The sequence below is a fragment of the Daldinia vernicosa genome (assembly GCF_022497035.1).
Source record: "Daldinia vernicosa strain CBS 139.73 unplaced genomic scaffold F5Y00scaffold_2, whole genome shotgun sequence".
Taxonomy (NCBI): domain Eukaryota; kingdom Fungi; phylum Ascomycota; class Sordariomycetes; order Xylariales; family Hypoxylaceae; genus Daldinia; species Daldinia vernicosa.
This window is the reverse complement of record NW_025953918.1, coordinates 23,125-42,263: the sequence shown is the minus strand read 5'-3', so window position 1 is coordinate 42,263 and position 19,139 is coordinate 23,125. Positions and strand designations below refer to the sequence as shown.

Below are 19,139 nucleotides of genomic sequence, written 5' to 3'. Positions count from 1 at the left end.
AGGTAGAGTAGCCTATCTACCTGGTACCTACGTACCTTTCTAAGTATTCTAACCTACATATGTGCAGACACGCGCACGCACTTTAATTCAACGTCATGTAGGCATCCATACGGAATAGGTTATAGGTAGTAGATCATCGGTGTATTATATAATACTAATACTATTCATTTCGCATATTGCGGTCTTGTCTGTGTTGGCATATGAGCTCAAGATGAAGACGCCTCTAGCTTACAAGTGCATTACAACCAGACGGGGTACGGAGAAGACACCGAAAACTTATAACCCTAGAAATATACTGTTCCAATTCCTCGAGATATTAAACCGTAAGTCTCCAGCTGGATATGTTTTCGCCTAGACAGGATGCAATTCCTAAGATCTGCCATAAACGTGGTTGCTCGTGAGAAATACGTAGCTCTAGCTGTGGTCAAGACGTGGACATGTCTATTCGACAGTGAATCCCATAAGTTGACTTACCTCGCCGTAATATACAACTCTTTGCATCTGTCATTACAATCTACATAGTTATGAGGTAGTTATAGAAGAAGCCATGCCATCCCTTCATACCGAACTCAACTGAATAAAATCTATGCCAATCAGTAGTATATATGGGCAACTCGACTCGTTCTAGTCAAGTTTTCGTACTCGCCTTATATTGATTGCCCTAGGGACCCCTCGAAACACTTAAGCAAACCAGCTTCTATCAAGAAAGGGGGAAAGAAGAAGAAAAGAGAAAAAAAAACGGTGATAATGAAAACTCGACGCTCGTCTTAGAGATATCCTCCCCAAAAAATAGGGGCTGGACATCTACCAAGAAAGACGATGGCCACAATAGCCGGGAATCAAATATCAAGAAACATGATCTTAAATAATATGTTAGCACGAATAATAGTATACATACTCCTTACTATGATAAAGCTTACCAACACGAAAGCATCCTCCTACTAGCGATATCTCGATGGCTGCGATAATCCACCTCTCACAATAGAATTCGAAGACTCGAAGTACCACACATATCGTTAGCTCTGAAGTGATACCCAATATCACCGATCGATCGGAGAGAAAAGATAACAGAAATCACGCCGCAAGAGCCCAAGTCCACGCATCGTCGGCAGACGAGTTGACGATTCCAAGCCCACATCTGCCGGTTCCGACTACCACCATCATCAACATTCGACGCTGCACGATTCGGCGTATCCACGTCTTCCGACAGAAATCGAGCTACATAGCGGGCCACCACGGCAATACATATATGTAGTAGCAATAACATTCCAAGTTATACCTTAGGTTACGTAGGTAGGTATGTAGATAGCTAAGCTATTATAACTTCATCGCTAAGAGGAATCCGTGGTGACAAGCAAGACTGGATACACGCCACCCACCAAAGCAACAACAACAAGGTGATGACCTCCAAGTATGTAAGACCAGCGTGGTATCCGCCCATCGCCAGGGCCAGCGATCTCGGACGCTCGCCCGCGCCACGCCCGACAAGCAGCACGGCAAGGTGCATAGGTGACCGGTCGCCTGACTTGCTGACGCCTAACCAGATCCCTCCACGCGGTACAGCATACCTAACCTAACCTAACCTACCTAGCGCGCCCAACGTACGCGATTTGTTACCGTACAGTGCCGCCTCCGGAAAACGGCATCGATAGACAGCGCGGCGTGTTCATTCATTCATTCATCCATCCATCCATTGATGCATTCATTTACGGTGCGAGATGGTCCCGATCGTGATCCGGGTAGCTGCTGTTCTGCCCTCTCGATAGGCGCCTTGCCGGCGTGTCACAGACAGGCACATTTACCCGTTTAGAAGACAGAGAGCGAAGCCGTGTTCCTGCTACACCACCTCATGCGGACCGCTACGCCAACCAGCTCCGAGCATTGCCATAGTTCGGAGCGCACAAGTCACACGCTGCCACTCGGTTCGGAGCCAGTTCCTTCAGGGGGTTTCCCAATAAGGATACCCATCGTAGGAATGGCATTGATGCAGGGCGGCCTAGATCCCGTGTCGTATATACTCAGCTCGCAGATAGTTGCTTAATTGAAAAAAATCCCCCCGCGCTTCGTTAGTTAGGTCCTTGTCGATTCTAGGGGTGCTTTACCAACACCACGGTATGGTCTGATTATGGCAATCCTTCGAGACTTTAGGCGCCGATTGGAGATTTGCAACGGGCCACAATGGCAAGGTATTATGCTGTTTTGACGCTACCCGAGTCTGCCTTTCGCTGCGCAGGCCTCCTCACAGCTATACCTGAGTCGTGGGATTATTATCGTGCCATTGAAATAAAGTGGCAAGGCCAACTGTCGTATGCCTCTTGGATACTTGTCATACATAGTTTGCTATTTCCGGTGCATGAAAGCTAATGTGCTTTAGGTACATACTGCATTCTTCGGCAGCGTGATTCCGTACTTGGAACAGGGCTTTACTCACGGACATTTACAACGGCCTGACACATTAGATACGATATAGCCTCCCTTTCTCGGGAGGGTACAGTGCCGCGTTACTAGCAGTACCTTTGGGTCGGAGATGACTCCTATCCGGTGGAATGGGAGGAGCGACGCGAGGAACTCTCCCGTGTGATCTCCCGCGTGCCAGGCGGGCGGTAATGGGCCAGTTCCCCCCTGGAGCCAATCCCATTGCAAAGCCCGAAATTAAACGCCATTCAGACGGTAGGAAGAAACTTCGGCACCGACATTAATATCTCGGGATTGGTATGTTTTTGTTAGGGATCTGAAGCCATCACCCGCCCTTTCGGACCCTGAGCAGGTAGCCGCTGAAGCAAGGGATTCGGGCAACGGTAACGCGTGGCGTTAACGTCCCATTAGAAACATGTTCTATACAATCCAAGTCCTACCTAGTTAGTGGGCGCTATTAGCAACCGTTAGGACGTTCCCCAAGCTTTGCCATGCAGCCACAGGTCTATGAGAGATTGGGACCGTTGCGTCGGTGCGGGGAGGCCAATAAGAAGATGATGTAGGATCCTACTATGTTACTACGCCAGTTGTAATACGCACGGCAAGCCACATTTGGATAGCTTGATTTGTTAACTCAACAGCGGTGTGTCTGTAAAGCGAGACATTGCGTGCCTAGGTATGTATGTATGTGACAAGGTATCGTAGCCACGTTGGGAATAACGGGCAGATGTCATAGAGATGGGCGTTGTAGCCACCAGTGGCGGACAACGTTGCAGTTCTCCGTGTTCGAGAACACGAAAATTCTTCTTGAGGAAAAAAGCAAGCAATGCAATGCATAGTTGTATGTCGACTAGAGCCGCCAGCTAACGCAACAGTTTCCTGCCACCGGCCTGCGACTTTAACAAATAGCCTCAGAGCATCTCGATCCCACGGAAGATTGAAATAGGAGTTTATCCAATATAGAATACAGTTTAGGCGCCATAGCTATGTGCAGAGCATAATGCATATAAAATACCATGTCGTCCATCAATTCAATAATTAGGAATCGAATAAGCAGACAGGGCGCTCGATCGACACAGGCAATGACGGGCCTAGGATAATGTGTCCTAGGATAATGTGTAACAGTCTGTTTCGCCTTATCACGCCTATGCCGGCCCTGCATGTTCCTTGACATGCTACAAGGAGCGTGACGACTCGTTCCCGAGGCTAGAGCGGGCGGCGCAGCGACGGCGACGGGAATGAGACGGTTTGCGAAAGGGAACTAGGCGATGGTGTCACAAGAAGGGCGATCACCGGCCATGGAATAGAGATTGCGTGCAGTAAGGCAGTAGAATTATTGCAATCCGCACGGCAAGCTGCGCGAGGCATACGTATATTATCGTTACTGGCCATCCCACTTCCTATACCCAAGGCAGACAAGTAATTTTTTATAGTCACACTGCACTCGCAGTGTGACCAGTAATCGCCGGCGTAGGCAATAGTCAGCGTTTCTATTCGTATACCTAGACGTACAGTGCATAGTAGACGTATGTAACGACGGCTGGATGGAAGTTTTTGTGTAACATGACCTGTCGTCTCCCCGGCAGGCTCGTGTGTATCTATTCTGACTGTTGGGCCTAGCCTTTGGACAAGTAACCAACGCTTTCGGGCTTGCTCTCGATGGACTCCTGTGCTGCTATGCAGTCTACATAGAAAGGCCGAGGGCTCGGGGTCAGCGGAACCGAGAGATTAATACGAAGACCACTTTAGGCCGCCAGACATGCAACGAATTGCCTTATCGAGTCGACGTTATGGGAAGCTCGGCTTGCACCGTAGAGCGGATGATGCGACGAGCCGAAGCTTGTGGATAGGATTGAAACAGCTTTAGAGCTCTGAAAGCTGTGAAAGCCGTATGATCGCCGTTGTAGATCACGGCAGACCAGGTTTCAACCGTCGGCCTGGGACCGATCTATCAACCAACAAGACAACACACACACCTCGTGATCCGTGATTCGTCGGTGTATGGGTAGGATTGGAAGAATTCGTGGAATTCAACACTTTGATGCGGCTGACGACGACTTTTGCAAGGTTAGTGCAAGGGTTGGAATCCTCATTTTTCTCATTTTGGAAGGGGGAAAAGAAGGCTGAAGTTTTGACAGCGACGGTTGATACGCATAGTCTACATAAAGGTAGTGTTAGGTATCTGTAATAGTGTGGTGTACATACCTATACCTAGCGCATAGGCACATATGCCAAGAGTATAAAATGCGGGGTTTTAGTCTGATCCCTACACTAGTATGTACCTACATACTAAGTAGGTACCTAGTTCCACAATTTCAATTATATAATCAAAGAATAAAAATTGTAAAAAAGACGATGGTTATACGACCATTCACTTGGGGGGAGCCGAGATTACCGGAGTCAATAAACAACTCAATAGAGATGCATGAGTAGGTATTAATGTCGTGATATCGTATGGCAATGTCACAACATTTACAACTGTTTTAAGTTATATAGGTATATTTTCAAGCTTATCTCCAGCATAGCTTCACAACATAAAGTAGGCAGAGCATAACGAGGCTGTCGCTTTTCCGGACATCCGACAACCCCAACGTAGATAGGTAGGCTTTGCATCGTGTACATGCATCATGTATAATAACTTGCATAGTGGACGTCCATTTCAAGTCTAGCCTACCGAGGCACTGGCATGACATGATATGTCATGGTAGGCGAAGTATTGAATTCAATAGATGCATGCAAGACCTGTGTCCAACCATGGATGTCATTGCAACGGACAGCTGATAGATAAACCCGGATCTATAGTTCTATAACTACCCCCGTACAGGTGCTTAAGTTGCACTATTATGTTGTCTATATGTAGGTATGTATAAGAGAACTTGACATTATACAAACATAGATTACCCAACTAGTTAACTAGTTACCTAACCATTCATTACTTTATTTATGTTGCTAGTTTGGCTTAAAGCTTAGTTACACATCTCATAAATAACAATGCCGTGTAACCGAAACCCAGGCCATGTTAAACACTTACATAGTCAGAAGTAATATGCGAGATGATTTTCCTTCGCACAGACGAACCTCTACGTAATTCTATCTTCTTGGCGTAACTTGGATGAAAATTAAAGGAATCGAAAGAATCTATTGACAATAACGCTAGTCGTCATCGTGAGACCTCATTTCCCTACGTCTCTTTAGCTCTTTAGCTAAGAGACAGGCTCGGACTTGGTCCATTGTTAAGCGACCCCAGAAAGCACTAAACAAGCGCACGTAGTAAGTAAAACGGCGCGGTTGTAGGAACTTTGTTATTGGATACGATGAGTCATGGGTGCATGTACACTATAAGTAAGTAGGTACGTATCTTTTCGGGATCGTTTAGCAGGGGTTGGTTGGCAGTTTTAGCCCCTTATTGGGGGCCGTACAGGTACTATACTATGTATGTAGCGTAAGTTCGAACATCCCTATTAAGCAATCTATATTGCCCATAATTTCTCGAGATCTCCTCTAGCTTGATTAGTGAACATTTAGGTCTGTGCCCATGTTCACGAACATAGTGTAAAAAGTTAATTGATGGAGTCTTCATAACCTGGGGTCTGCGACAGGGTACCGTGGTCGGCGATGCCTTTCTGATTTGGACCAATTCCCGATGTGAGAACAAGGATTAATCCTTGGTTACCAGCAAGCTAGGAATGGGAAAGGGGAGAATGAGAAAATAACGTCTGGGGTTACTGTTATTCCGCCATGGGGTCCATTAGTCATCGCGCCATTTCAGACTTCAATCGCCTCTTTGACACAAAATATATTGAAGCATACACTATCACGATGAATAACATGGACGCTATTTTAGTTGAAGTTGCCACTATCTAGGAAAAATCGTTCTTGGTTCCCGTCTCTAACGGCTAATTACTTAGGTTAAGAATGTAAGCTTAAATGATAAAAGTGATCTACCAAAGTATTTCTAAGCATCGTCACCTAGTAAACGGCATATGCACCTTACTCTAACGGGCTTATCTTTCAGGGTCTCGAGATAATGAAATGAATGGCCAAGATCAGTTTAAGGCTTATCCCACGATACATAGTCAAAGCATACACTACCCAGGGGTGAAGGCATCGCCAATACTCCTGCAGTCCTGTTCTCCAACAGCTCCTAAATCATACTAGGTAGTCTTTAGCTGCCGATCCCGTATCCTTATCATTCAGCTACACTACGTACATACCTACGTAAACTAGATTATGTTACATATTTCTTTCCAGATCCTGCTTAGCCGCATGGAACCCCCAGGATTTCCTGTTGGAAGCATGGGGTTCTACCGTGGGAAAACGCGAGGCTGAGTCTCAAAGCCGAGACGCCCAGAGGTCCTTGGAATGTCTTCTCGCGTGGTTGCAGTCCAATATACCGTACGGCGTAGCATTGCACTAGAAACATGGGTAAAAGAAGCCCAGAACTACGCCTCTTAGGATTTCGAAAAAATCTGGAAACTTAATACACTAAAGTTTTCAATCTCATCCATCATATCGTGGCCGTGCCGCACGATGCGGATCGTTGCTCATGTGACTGATTTCCTCTGCGGTAAGCTGCGTGAATCACACCTCCTCGAGACATCATTGAATCCTGCATTCTCCGACTTGTCTGGAGTGATAATAACCAATCCTACCTGCAAGGCACCCAAAATGGATTGCATAGCGCTACGCACTCTAATTGCGACGAACTTTCACCATCGTGAGCACGTTTATTTGGGTCAGTCTAAGACCCGGGACTGGTTCAGGGTGGGCAGTCTGACAAGACTAGCCCGGGATATCCCTATAGCCTTGGCTGTTGGACTCTCAAGAGTTTTGCAACTGGCTGTTCCTGCATAATGACCCTCCAATAGCCGGATTGTAGAGTTCGGAACAAACCGATATACCAAAGCAAACTTTATGAGAAGCGGAAGATACCATCTCCGAGCTGGATTACGATATCTTGTCTCGACTCATTAATCGAAGCCTTCCTGGGAATTATGCTACTGCAGCAGTAAGCAGTCCAAGGTTCTAGCCCAGCCTAACATTTGCCTCTTGGTAATTTCAATAATGATACCATGAAAAATTTTCGATTTCGACCCGACTGAATGGGATGCACCGCTTATTGGGCGTTCAACGAGCGCCTTGCCACCTAAGCCTTCCTTCGTTCGACCGCATCTGGAAGAAGCCCTAAAAAAACCACCAGGATTTCTGCCTTAGCGAGGGATGGAGTGGACGATGCTTCCAAGGCCCTATTTCAGCAGTTTTAGTTCTAGCCTGAACTAAATGATGATGGTATGGTACGGTATTGATTTCGTAGGAGCCAATCGTCCCATTATGCATCGACACACCTAATCTCCAGCCCTAACGAACTAGACTACGATAGGTATTAGGCTCGCTTCTTGCACCCTAAGGAGTGGTAGTACTGTAGGGTGTGCGTAGCAGAATAGTTGTTAACCATAGAGAGCAGACCCAGCGCTCTGGATACCCAAAGGGAGATGAACTATAGACTCAGCGTCCACGTTTCCTTCCGTTCCAAATCAAGCGCCTCTTACGTGAGGAAGACAGCGGCAGCCATGTTTATTAGCTAGCTACCTAACCGCGTTTTCGTCTCCCTTGCGTTAAAAATCTCGGATGTTGACGAGTTGGATTCCACAGCCCGTAGTCTCGTGGGCCACGAGCAAGCGCTGAGTACGGAATAGCGGCGGGATACTGCTAGCGCTGCTCGTAATAATTATTCGTAGGATCGACCGCCTTGGTCTACCTGCCAACATATTATCAGTTCTAATATCAGGGAGAATCTGAGGAGACGGAATGAACCGATGACGATCAACAGATTGTCGAGAAAGTCCCTATTTTTCAGACCCTAGTGTAGATGTCTAGGGAACGCTTAGGCCCCTGATCAAGGGTTAGCGCGATGAGAGTCGCCTAGCTTACAGAATATGTAGATAGACTTGGTTAGTTGGGTAAGGATAGACGTCGCAAAATATCCTCGAGGGCCAACGTATCTTGCCGTGTCACAGATCATCAAACTCCACCGCAGCCGTGCGCTCGCTCGCTGGCTCGTCGCGTCCCGTCCCTTCTTCTACTATACCTCCTTTTTTACCTTGGCCTCGGATTTGGAGGCGTCCGAAAGACGCGATGCTCCGTAACTAGGGAGTTTGCGAGCTACTACCTATCTCAGTCAGCGAAACCCGCTTGACGTCGATCGTTTCATTACACAACCTTTACAGCGATAAAACTCGGAGGCAGCGGACACTATAATATCCAAAAGAGGTTAATGAGCATTATCGCACAATTTCCCAGCAGTCAGGATCCGAACGACCATAATATCTTGGCTATAATGCGTTCCTCGCTGCTTATTGGACACCCTAACAGGAACCCGCTGTTCATGCACAGCACACGTTTCTCTACATAGTACCGACTTTGTCGAGCTTGGCATCTCGCTTGTAAAAATGGAAATGTGATAAGTGACTATCTGGAGACTGGGAGGGAGGGCCCAACCAATCAGAGGTGAGAATGCCTGCATTTCCTTCGAAAAAGAAGGGTATTCTCGGGATGGAGAAAACTGACATGGTTGAATAGCCGGATTGGGTCGGGATATTAGACGCATTTAAGAATGATAAATGATACCAACGTCAACTCAGATACCATGGGACATGACGAAATGTTTAAGCGTGGGGGTCAGATAATTTAGTGTAGGAGTCATCGGCGCACACATCGACATCCTTTTTGCGTTAATGTGCGGGCCGAGTGTGCTTCATGTTCAACACCTTCTTCCGGTCCCGTTTCGGTTTGCCCGTCTCGACGCCCAGGCCAGGCCAGGCCAGTCAGCCCGTCAGGTTCTTGGCTGTCATCAGGTGTTCGCATACATAATTCATGTACGAGATATGTGATATGTATTTTCCGAACCCCTTCTTTTTTTTCTTTTCTCTCCACTCGTCCCCTGGCCGCAGATGCGTGAGATGCAACGAGATGCAATGAGATGCAAAAAATTGGGGGATAACGGCGAATATTCGGAATAGATAGGACAGCCAAGCCACGTTTCTGCCTCTCCTCCATGCGTACTATGTAGGTATGTATGTAAGTCGCTAAGTCGCAGCCAGCCGCGTGCTACACTGTTTCGTCAGCGTCCAAGACAATACCCCCTTGCTGTTCGCAAGTGACCTAGCTTTACGGGGTTACCTACCTGATATAACAAGGCCTGCCTGCCTGCTTCTGCACATGTGAAATCGATGTTACCCCAGCGAATCGCCTGGCTTCCCTGTAAGTTGGCAGGTTGGTTGAAGAGACTGAGCTTCTACGTACTATGTAGGTAAGCAATAAACAAACTCGCTCTTAGCTTCATAATACACATATGTACATCGTTCAACATTCATCATTCATATTGCGCCATGGCCTGAGGGTAAGCAACACAAGCAATTAATTAATTTACTTCATCTTATGTTTAGGAGCTACAAAAGACCCGATGATCATGAGCAAGACGCTAAGAATCAAACAACACCAAGAGCTTGGGCTTGGCGTAACCGAATTGAAAGGTAGACAGGTAAACAATGGTCTTTCTGATAGAATGATTAAAGTACATAGTATGGAGACTTCGTCTTGTCTGCCCAGAATTGCACGATGTCTACCGAGATAAACCAGATCTGGGTGGATAGACTAATGTGACCGAATCGCGGGCGAACGTCCCACTCACACTTTACGCAGTATGTACGTCTGCATGTCTCCATGTCTCCATGTCTCCATCTATCCTATCTTCTTCGTATCCACCTATCTTTTATTAGTTTCAGATATTCCACATGCTCTGGACGCATGCCTATCCATATCGAAGAGATAGACATCTCAAAGCAAGACAGACATCCCACGCGGACCCCCCATTCTAGCTTTCGAGGTTGAATTCTCCCGTGGGACTAGCAGGGCCAGGGTGAGAGTGAGTACAAAGAACATCAAGAACTCATGAGACGAGGGGGTTATGTTCCCATTCAGGTAATACACAGTTGTATACACCCGGGGTAACAATATACGTTACTATGTATGTTTGCGCATACGATGGTACCCAGAGAGACGTCGTCTAAGCCTTGCAGGCCTCCAGTATTGAGTACCATTCGCGCGAGCGCCTACTGCGCAGTAAAGTGTATTTCAACCAGGTCCAATCAATTACATCGTAATTAGGATATGCGATGGGCATAATCTCCAAGGTAGATACTAATACTTCTGTGCTTGTATATATTCAATCAACCGAATATATTTTCATCAAGCAGCATGTTTCTGCATTTTAAACATGGCAAGCCAGCGACAGCCTCATTGTGGGCCCTGATTCTGTCACTTTCGAGATCGTCAAGATCAACGTGCTAGTATAAGTGATATTAACGCGCCCAGACGTCTAACAGGCTTCTTTTCGTTACGAGACACGCATGGGGTAGCACGACAACTCGAGTATCGTTTGCGATATGCTTAGCACGTTTCCTATATTAGTACTTATCGCTCGTTACGCTCTGGATCGACAAGGCCAATGGACCTGGACGGGGTTATAATAAATTATTATTATAGAACTCTCCTGCTTGGCACCATTTCCCAAAAAATCGCCGCGGTCCCTGAAAAGGGTTGGGATTTGTCGGCCGAGTGGAAAATCGTATGCCTTGTAGGATACTAACGCAGTACACTATGCAGACCTGCAGGTTCCAGGGTCGTTCAGAGATGATACTATGTAGTGCCTTTGGATTCGGCTGTCGATAACCCTTTGCTGAGTGCGTAGGAATACCTAGGTATGCAGGTATGTATGTAGACTCTAGTCTCCATAAAGGCAAGTCGCGTTGGAGCACGACAAGGTTAATACATGCTATCAGGTGGCGATTCCAAAGACGACGAGAAAGAGTGTGGCTCACCCTCGCACTCTGCAGCTCTTAGGCCAACAGTCAACGACGAACAGTGGCTGTCGACTGGGAACATTTGGTCCAACTTGCTCAAATCGCTACAAGAACCTGCAGGAGATTCCCCCGCCTTTCGATGCAGGTCAAATCGCATTCGGCCTAGCGTTCCGCCCTTGGCTACCACACAAGACGAGCCTTCACCACAGCTAGGCGTAAATCGACCATCCTAGACCACTGCGGTGTTGCCAGTCAAGCTCGCCTGGGAACTGTCTATCCTCAATTGGGCCTTTTGGCCTGAGATTGTCAGATGGAATATAGCCACGACGAGCTGGAGTTCTGATCTGCGTAACACTTCTTTTTTTTTTCTCTGCAAAGCTTTAACTCCAACCTCCAAGGAGGCGGTGCGTGTGAGGTTTGTTAGTTAACAGCCCCATTCCCTTCCCTGCCTTGGTATGCGCCCAATGATCATACTCTCCGAGTCCTGGATCTTCCCCAGAGGCTACGTCGCTACTCCTAGATCTACCGTAGCGCTGAAGCCTTTGCAAGTATATAAGTGCTGGTGTTCCTTGTATATTGGACCCCGAGGGCAAGGGGAAATGTTACGGAGGGCTGACGACATGAGCATCGTGCATTCCAAGCGACCAGTATACCACTATGATGTAGAGCATGGAGATGTCAGCTGCCGTCCTAATTGGATCACTGGCAGGTAGGCCAAGCTAATAGAGTATCAATGTCTCTTTCGGGTAACCCGTGATGATGATGATAACGAAGGGGTCCCCCCATTCCAGCCTTTCCCCGTGATCCATCGGAAGGGTCGGAAAATGACTGGTAGATTAGTTGGCCGATGTAAGGTACCGGCCGTAGTGTAGTGGACGTTGTTAGGAACAGCCATAAAATGAAATGACCTTAGGTATCCTAGTATTTTCCCGCTTAGTACGACTGATGTTGCGGTAGCAGTCTAGTTTTGGAATAAGTACGATGATGTCAGAACTCGAAGAGCTTTAAGAAGAATATATTTCCTCATTATAACTAGACAAACCCATTGTCAAGGCTATCCTTTCTCTTGGGACGGGAATAGACTGACTTGGAAAACTCACGCTGAGTATTCCGTAGTGAGCATAGCTACAATGCCGACGCAAGCGAGGACCCTATTGAATTTTCCTTGATATGTCTGGTATCATTCGCGAGCGGCATTTCCCACGAACAACCACGGCACCGGCAGGAGTTGAGACGAAAGAAGGGGGGTAGACATACAGGCGAAGAACCCCGAATGGAATAAAAGGCGTCATGGGGAGAAGGTAGACATGATTGGGATATGGTGAGAAAGGTGGTAATTTCGATGCCACCTTGGACGGTTTTCATAAATTGCCATCCTCTCTGGAAGTATACACCAACCAATGATATCAACCAGACGAAGACCGTCGTCCGCAGAGCATATGCGAGACCTGCATTAATAGTGTGGGCAAAGCTCAGGTGGTTTCTGGTTCGGTCGTATGCTGCCACTACCACTACCATCCCATATCTCTATATAAGTAGGTTATGTAGGTAGTATAATGCAGTAGATGTAGTATGTAGTATGTAGTATACCTAATATAATATAGTGCAACGCAGTACATATAGTTGATGTATAAGATGTAGGCAAGGTTATGTAGATTCTGTGTGATCACTGGTCGGTGCTCGGTGGTCGGTGTTTTCTTGCGCAACTACAAAGTACCTTGGTGCGACTGCAGATATCATTATGGGTTGATTATCGTGCGAAGGTTGGCTGTTTCCCCGCAAAACACGGATTGAATAGGATTGAATAGGAAAAGGGCGCTTTCCTCGACTCTCAACTTCGCTTTCTTTACCTGGTCTGTACTTCAATTGCAACATCGTCGCCTTGCACATTTATGTACTTGCAATTCAACGCAATCCGCATTTCCCTTCCCCCATTCCCCTTTATCTCAGACCCTTTTTAGACATACCCTTTCGTCCAATTCAATTTTGCGCAACGCGTAGGCCTGATGAAATGATAGTCATCGTGCAACCATACTCGCATATACACATTGTAAAGACCTACATACACCTTACGTATGCCTTGCCTTGTCTTCTTCTCTTCTTCTCTTCCAGGTGGCCAACTTGGCAGCTTATCTGCGCGAACTTGTCTGCCTAGGTCGCCCAACCGGAATATGGGTTCTCGCGATTGGGAAATACCGGCTGGATATTACGTAGCAGCTAATTAATTGACGATTTTTCACTTCGCGATGTGGCAACCGTGGTTGAAGGCATAGAGAGAAAACTTACTAACCCCCACGGGTTCCACTCCATCTTTATATTCGTCTCACTGCATCTTTTGGCCTCGACGCTATCTTATTGTTACCTACCTACGTATGTAGATATTGGATATACTACCTAGTGTTTTACCATATAATTCGCAAAAGGCGAGATTGTTATGCAAGTGGTAGGGAAAAGGCAGTGATAGCCCTTAAGATACCAAAACCACGGGCGATGAAGCAATTGTTAACCAATCAATACACCGAACAATATAAGACTACCCAAGTTCGTGCATAATTTGACTACCTACAGTAAAACATTCTTAATAAGCCGGGGGGAGCAAATGATCGAATAAGAACGAGAGTTGGTGATCTCTTATGTATGTCGCATACCACTGTAAATCATGCCGGAGAAAATAGGGGAGTACGTAGGTGGCATCGAACGTAGAGAAATCTAAAATAGTCGCAATTTTGAGAATTCATTGCGAAAAGTAACTAAAGTTTCTCTGGTGGAGCAGTAATGAGAGACTTCAATGAAGATGTTCATATTCATATTTCAATGTATATATTCCACTATTCCACTATTCGTCCATAATTTGGCATAAACTGAACACCAGTTATCAAATAAGCAACCATCAGGGTTAAGGAAAAAGAGAGTGCAACGAGCAATGAAAGAGGGGTCTCTTGAACAAGAACAAGGGGGGTGTGGCGTAAAGTAAAATGGAGATGTCATGATCACACGCCCCTCCCCCCCTACACCCCTCTCACCATTCCAACTCTCGCCCCTTGTAATTTTCCTTACACACACCTTGCAGCAGCAGATTTTTTTTCTCTCTCTTCGAGCAGTCAGAAGAGGCCCCTGCACTGTACCTCCGTACCTGCGACTAGGCTCTCCAGTGATGATCGGCAGCAGTTTTGGCGCTAGCTCTAACACGGCCTAGCCCATATGCAAAGTCATTGCAAGGATAAGTGCAGCCTGCTGGACCTTTCGACCTTCCCCTACCTTCTTGTACTGTAGCGCAAAAGTTGCAAATGGCCCCACCGAGCTAATTGCCCTTGTCTCTCTGTGGGTCGCTGCTGTCTTTGCTGATCCAAACGCTTGCTGATGTGACTGACCTCTCGATGCACCCATCCCAACCAAGTAGTCATTTGTACCTGAGTACCCACATCCTGTCTGTGTAAGTTGGATTCATACAAATGAACATCGTCTCCTCCAACTTATTCCCAACGAGCCTCCTACACTACTAGCTACCGTTTAACTTCGACAATAACCCATTCTCAACCTTCGCTGCTCCGCTATTGCGTGCTATATTGCAACACTAGACCAAAACATGATACAATCTTGGACCAACTTATAAAAAGAGTATAAACCACCAAGGTCTCCCGGTCTCGTCGTCTCGCCTTGAACATACGCCAGACAGCTCCGATTTGCTTCCCCTAAGGATTCGCTTCGACTTTTTCGACTTGGGCATGTGTGATAGCTTTGTGTAAATACTACACAATACTATTCTACTTGTCAAGCAAGTTGGCCTCGACCAAACACTGAAACTCACACAAACCCGAACCACACCGTACACCATGTCTTCCGATCTGTCTTGGGAGCCTATGTTCTGCCTTGCCTGTGACAGGCAGACTGACGGCGCTACCTACTGCTCTGAGCCATGCAGGCTTTCTGACTTCGAGAAGACATCTTCCACATCAAGCACACCAGCGAGCACTCCAGGACTCGTCAGCCCGTCTTCTTATAACTGGGCAGCCCCGAGGCCTCAATCCAAGTTCTTCTTACCTCCTGCCTACGACTTCAGCAACGCCCAGCCTTACGGCTCAACGCCCCTACCGCAATCATACTTAAGCCAACGTTCAGATTCATCTTCGTCCTCGACGCGAGCCCTCACCCCATCGAGCTCTCACAGCAGCCTATGTTCACTCCGCAGTACTTCTTCAGGAACCGAAAGCACGCAAATATCAGATAAGGCTAAGAAGCAATTGAGGGACTATGCTAGCTCTTTCGAGCACGCCCGCCTCCAACAACAACGACGACGATCCTACTAGATGTAGGCTAGACGAACAGACGATATTTCCTACCCTCGATGAACATCCATCCATCCAACACTCCACTTATAATACCCAATAAGCATGTTACTACTACCGGCTCTACGTAGCTACCACACGACTCCTTCCTTTCTTCATTTTCCTTATTGCTTTTATCTTTTGGACATAACGACTAGGCATGGGTTGATCATGCTACGTCTATCTCATTTGTTGCTTTGTTGTACAAGAGCATCTTTCGGAGCACAGCATCATAAAAAAAGTTTGGGTCATTTCGGGATTCTGCCTTCGACTTCCTTCGAGCCGCGGGCGTACGATTGGGGGCTACCGGTATAGGGACGGGCATTGTTGTACTACGATACAATATTGAGATATCACTTGTGTTTCTATTTGCATGGCACACGGATGCCGGGAACGGGGTTTCTGGCACAGGAATTGGCAGCAGTCGGTTAGACTACACTGGCTCAGACAATGTTTTTGGAAGTCGTCGGACTCGCGGCGAGGGCGTTAGAATAGGGCAGAGCAGCCGTGATTGGGGTATAACCCAAAGCACAGGCTCATCCATGTTCAACGTGGATTGATGGAACTTGATACTCGTTTTTAGGCAACTAGGATTAGCCTATGCTTGCCTCTCCTAGCTGGCACTGCATTTATTACGCACGACCGCAGGAGATTCGTTCATAAAAGAATCGAAAAAACCAGTTCAAGCCCCTCAAAAAATATATGATAAAATCTCATCTGCTGTGTTCATCTAGTGACTTGAACCTGTCCTAAAATTTCGAGTTACTCAATTGACCAAACTTCCCAATGAGGCAAGCTGCTGAGTAACATGCCTTACGTGGGAATTCCCATCTATTCTACATAGTCAAGCTGGTCAAAAAATCAGCGAGTAATTACGGGTAGAGTCGATTATTTTCAGTATTGCGCCATAATTCTTTTTATTTTTACTTCACTTCTTAAATTAGGTTTAAGATGTCGCAAAAAAATTATTTGATTGGTGGGGTCTCCTTAGAATGCGTCAGGCGGTCGTTAAATTTCACCATTTTTTCCCCAGATATGCTCGGACATGATCGTCTAGCTCATCGTGCTAGAGGCGCAACACCTGATCGCCAAGACCAACCTTTTAGTCCCCTAATGACCCTAATGACGGGGAGGTAGCGGAAGAGCTTAAAACCATTTTCGCCATCAACCTAATGCATGAAGCTATTATTTTAGCTTAGCAACGGCATGCATAGGTAGATACATATTAGCAAAGAAAAATGATGAGAAGAGGGCAAAAAACAAGTCTATGACTCCTAATTTGCTACGTACCTCCTATGTACGTAGTAAGTTCACATAGGTAATACCAAAGTACCAACTTGATCCTAATAGCTTCTCTTAATCAGGGATGAGCCCCCTTAGGATATGACATGATCGCCAGTGGCCCGAAGCCCCACGGCGACGTCAACTTCTAGGGTGTGTTCGTATCGCGCACCGGCCGAGAAGCCTTAGCGCATGTACATACATGGGATAATTTTGGCCATTTACTACATATTAGACTTAGACTATCTTGGAGGGAGCATTGCCCAGAGAAAAATGGTGCGATGGTTTAGTAGGGATGATTAGAAAGCCCCTTTCAGCCACAAGCGAGGATCTGCTGAGGATGAGGCCATAAGAGGGGCCGAAAGCGGACTCTTCTGCATTTAAATTTCGCTACAGAGTTTAGATATTTAGGCATGCGTATCAATAATGTAAGGAGCATAGGTGGTATACACGGCAGGCTTCAATGTTGTACTATGTAAGCACGGAAAGAATCCGAACTCTACTCTACGTTGGAGTCTCAGACTGAACTGTTACAGTAATGAACTCACCGTACCGACTGATTCGAACATAGGTATTCCAAGTGAAGTTCTTTAGTTACCTGGGTTTAATACGAACGTTCTACGTCGACGTTACTACCTACAGACAGATACCTAGCCTCAACTGAAACTTCTGTACCAGCGAGACACGGGCAGCACGGGTCAGGTCGTTAATGAGAGGAATATTTAGAGCCGCCTTTGATGGATGTTAGTGGCTCAGCATTGAGGCCAATTGCACCATTTCCCAATTTCCAGTTGCGTCAACGAAACCCCATTTTCCCGCGCGAGACGCCGGACGGACAATCGATCCAATGAGCATCTGCCGGTTGGCGTCAACTTAATCCTGCTACGATTCTAGAGCAAGGGGTATCTCTATATAAGGACCAACCAAGATTCAAGTACCTAGATGTTTAGCGAAACCATCCTGCGCGCACATATTGTATAGGTATATGTAGATATCGCCTCATACCGTCGCTCGCTGTTAAACTTCACGCTACCGTAGGGGTTAGGTACCCGAAGCTGCTACTTGGTAGCTTACGGCCTCCCAATAGGCCACTTGGAGTCCTATTAAAGTTATGCTTTCGACGATGAGGGAAGCTAGCTTAGGGATAGTCTTAATGGGATGTATGTATTAGGTATGCAAGGGATTCCCCGGGAGCCAGAATAGCGTCAAAATATGTAACTGGCGCATTCTACTAACAATTACCTATCCAGCTGGTAGGTGCGCCACCTTTTGACGTTATTCTGCGGGCCTCATACAGCTACCTAGGTAATTACATAAAATGTGTAATTTTAGACACAGCCTCATTCGTTAAAACATCATAAACCTGTTTTTACATATTATGCAAACTCAGCCGAAACGAAGAGGTGATAGGTGCACGAGCAGGAACTTGAACAGAGTTTTTTCTCTCTTACTCCTATGTCTCGTAATACGCCTAACGGAACGGACAGCACGGCTCCCAAAGGACAGTGCCCGTGTTCTACTTTGCGATGCTCTGTTATATGTTATGTTACTGCTGTGCTTCTTTTCCTACAGCCTACCTGTTAACCCGTTTCAAATCTCTCTTAAGCAGGCTGAGAAGTACGTAACATCAGGCAAAAAAAAATAATGTGTTGGGACATTCTCCGGTAGGACAATGACTAAATATCGAAAGATTGGAAATGCCACAGACGTTCCAGACCGGGTAATCTACAAGCAGCAAGACTCGCTACCTAGGACTGTGTGTAGAACTTGGGACTGTCTTGCAATTTTTGTCTCTCATGCGCCGGGCAACTAAACTCGAGGGCGTGTTTCTATTCGGCCTCGCTTGTTTCCTCAAAGGCGGCATGAAAGTATGATGGCCTGTTTCAGGCATAAGAGAGAATGAAAAATTTTCACTCAGCCTCGATCCATAGTAAAAGAGAAGTCCTTTACATAGTGTTAGCACTGCATAAAAACGTGGGTTTCGTTTGGTAAGCTTATATGTATACAACACCAATCAATCCCATATTAATAGTAATAAGATGCCGCTATTGATCAGTACCTACGGATCGATGATATGTATGCAAAGGTCTTTGCGGCTAAGGCGGAGAGACTACGTTTAGATAGATTATTGCTCTCGTGAGGACGAACCACATATGGGATATGACGTCGACGTTAGAGACTAGAACTCGTAGTGTACGAAGGCTTGCTGTTAGTCCCACCCGTAGACATGACACTTAGACTCTAACAATTGATTGAT

The 19,139-nt window shown here is 46.5% G+C and overlaps 1 protein-coding gene across 1 annotated transcript; it reads left to right on the top strand.

The window, feature by feature from the left end:
• Window positions 1–14,697: 14,697 nt before the first annotated feature.
• Window positions 14,698–16,317, top strand: F5Y00DRAFT_223236 (uncharacterized protein). Its single transcript, XM_048005845.1, has one exon. It carries the CDS (start codon window positions 15,110–15,112, stop codon window positions 15,581–15,583), a length of 474 nt encoding a protein of 157 aa, XP_047869591.1. The 5' UTR covers window positions 14,698–15,109; the 3' UTR covers window positions 15,584–16,317.
• The last annotated feature ends 2,822 nt before the right edge of the window (window positions 16,318–19,139 follow it).

Excerpts from the sequence above, each read along its gene's own strand:
- F5Y00DRAFT_223236 (XM_048005845.1), top strand. The coding sequence starts at position 15,110 with ATGTCTTCCGATCTGTCTTGGGAGCCTATGTTCTGCCTTGCCTGTGAC.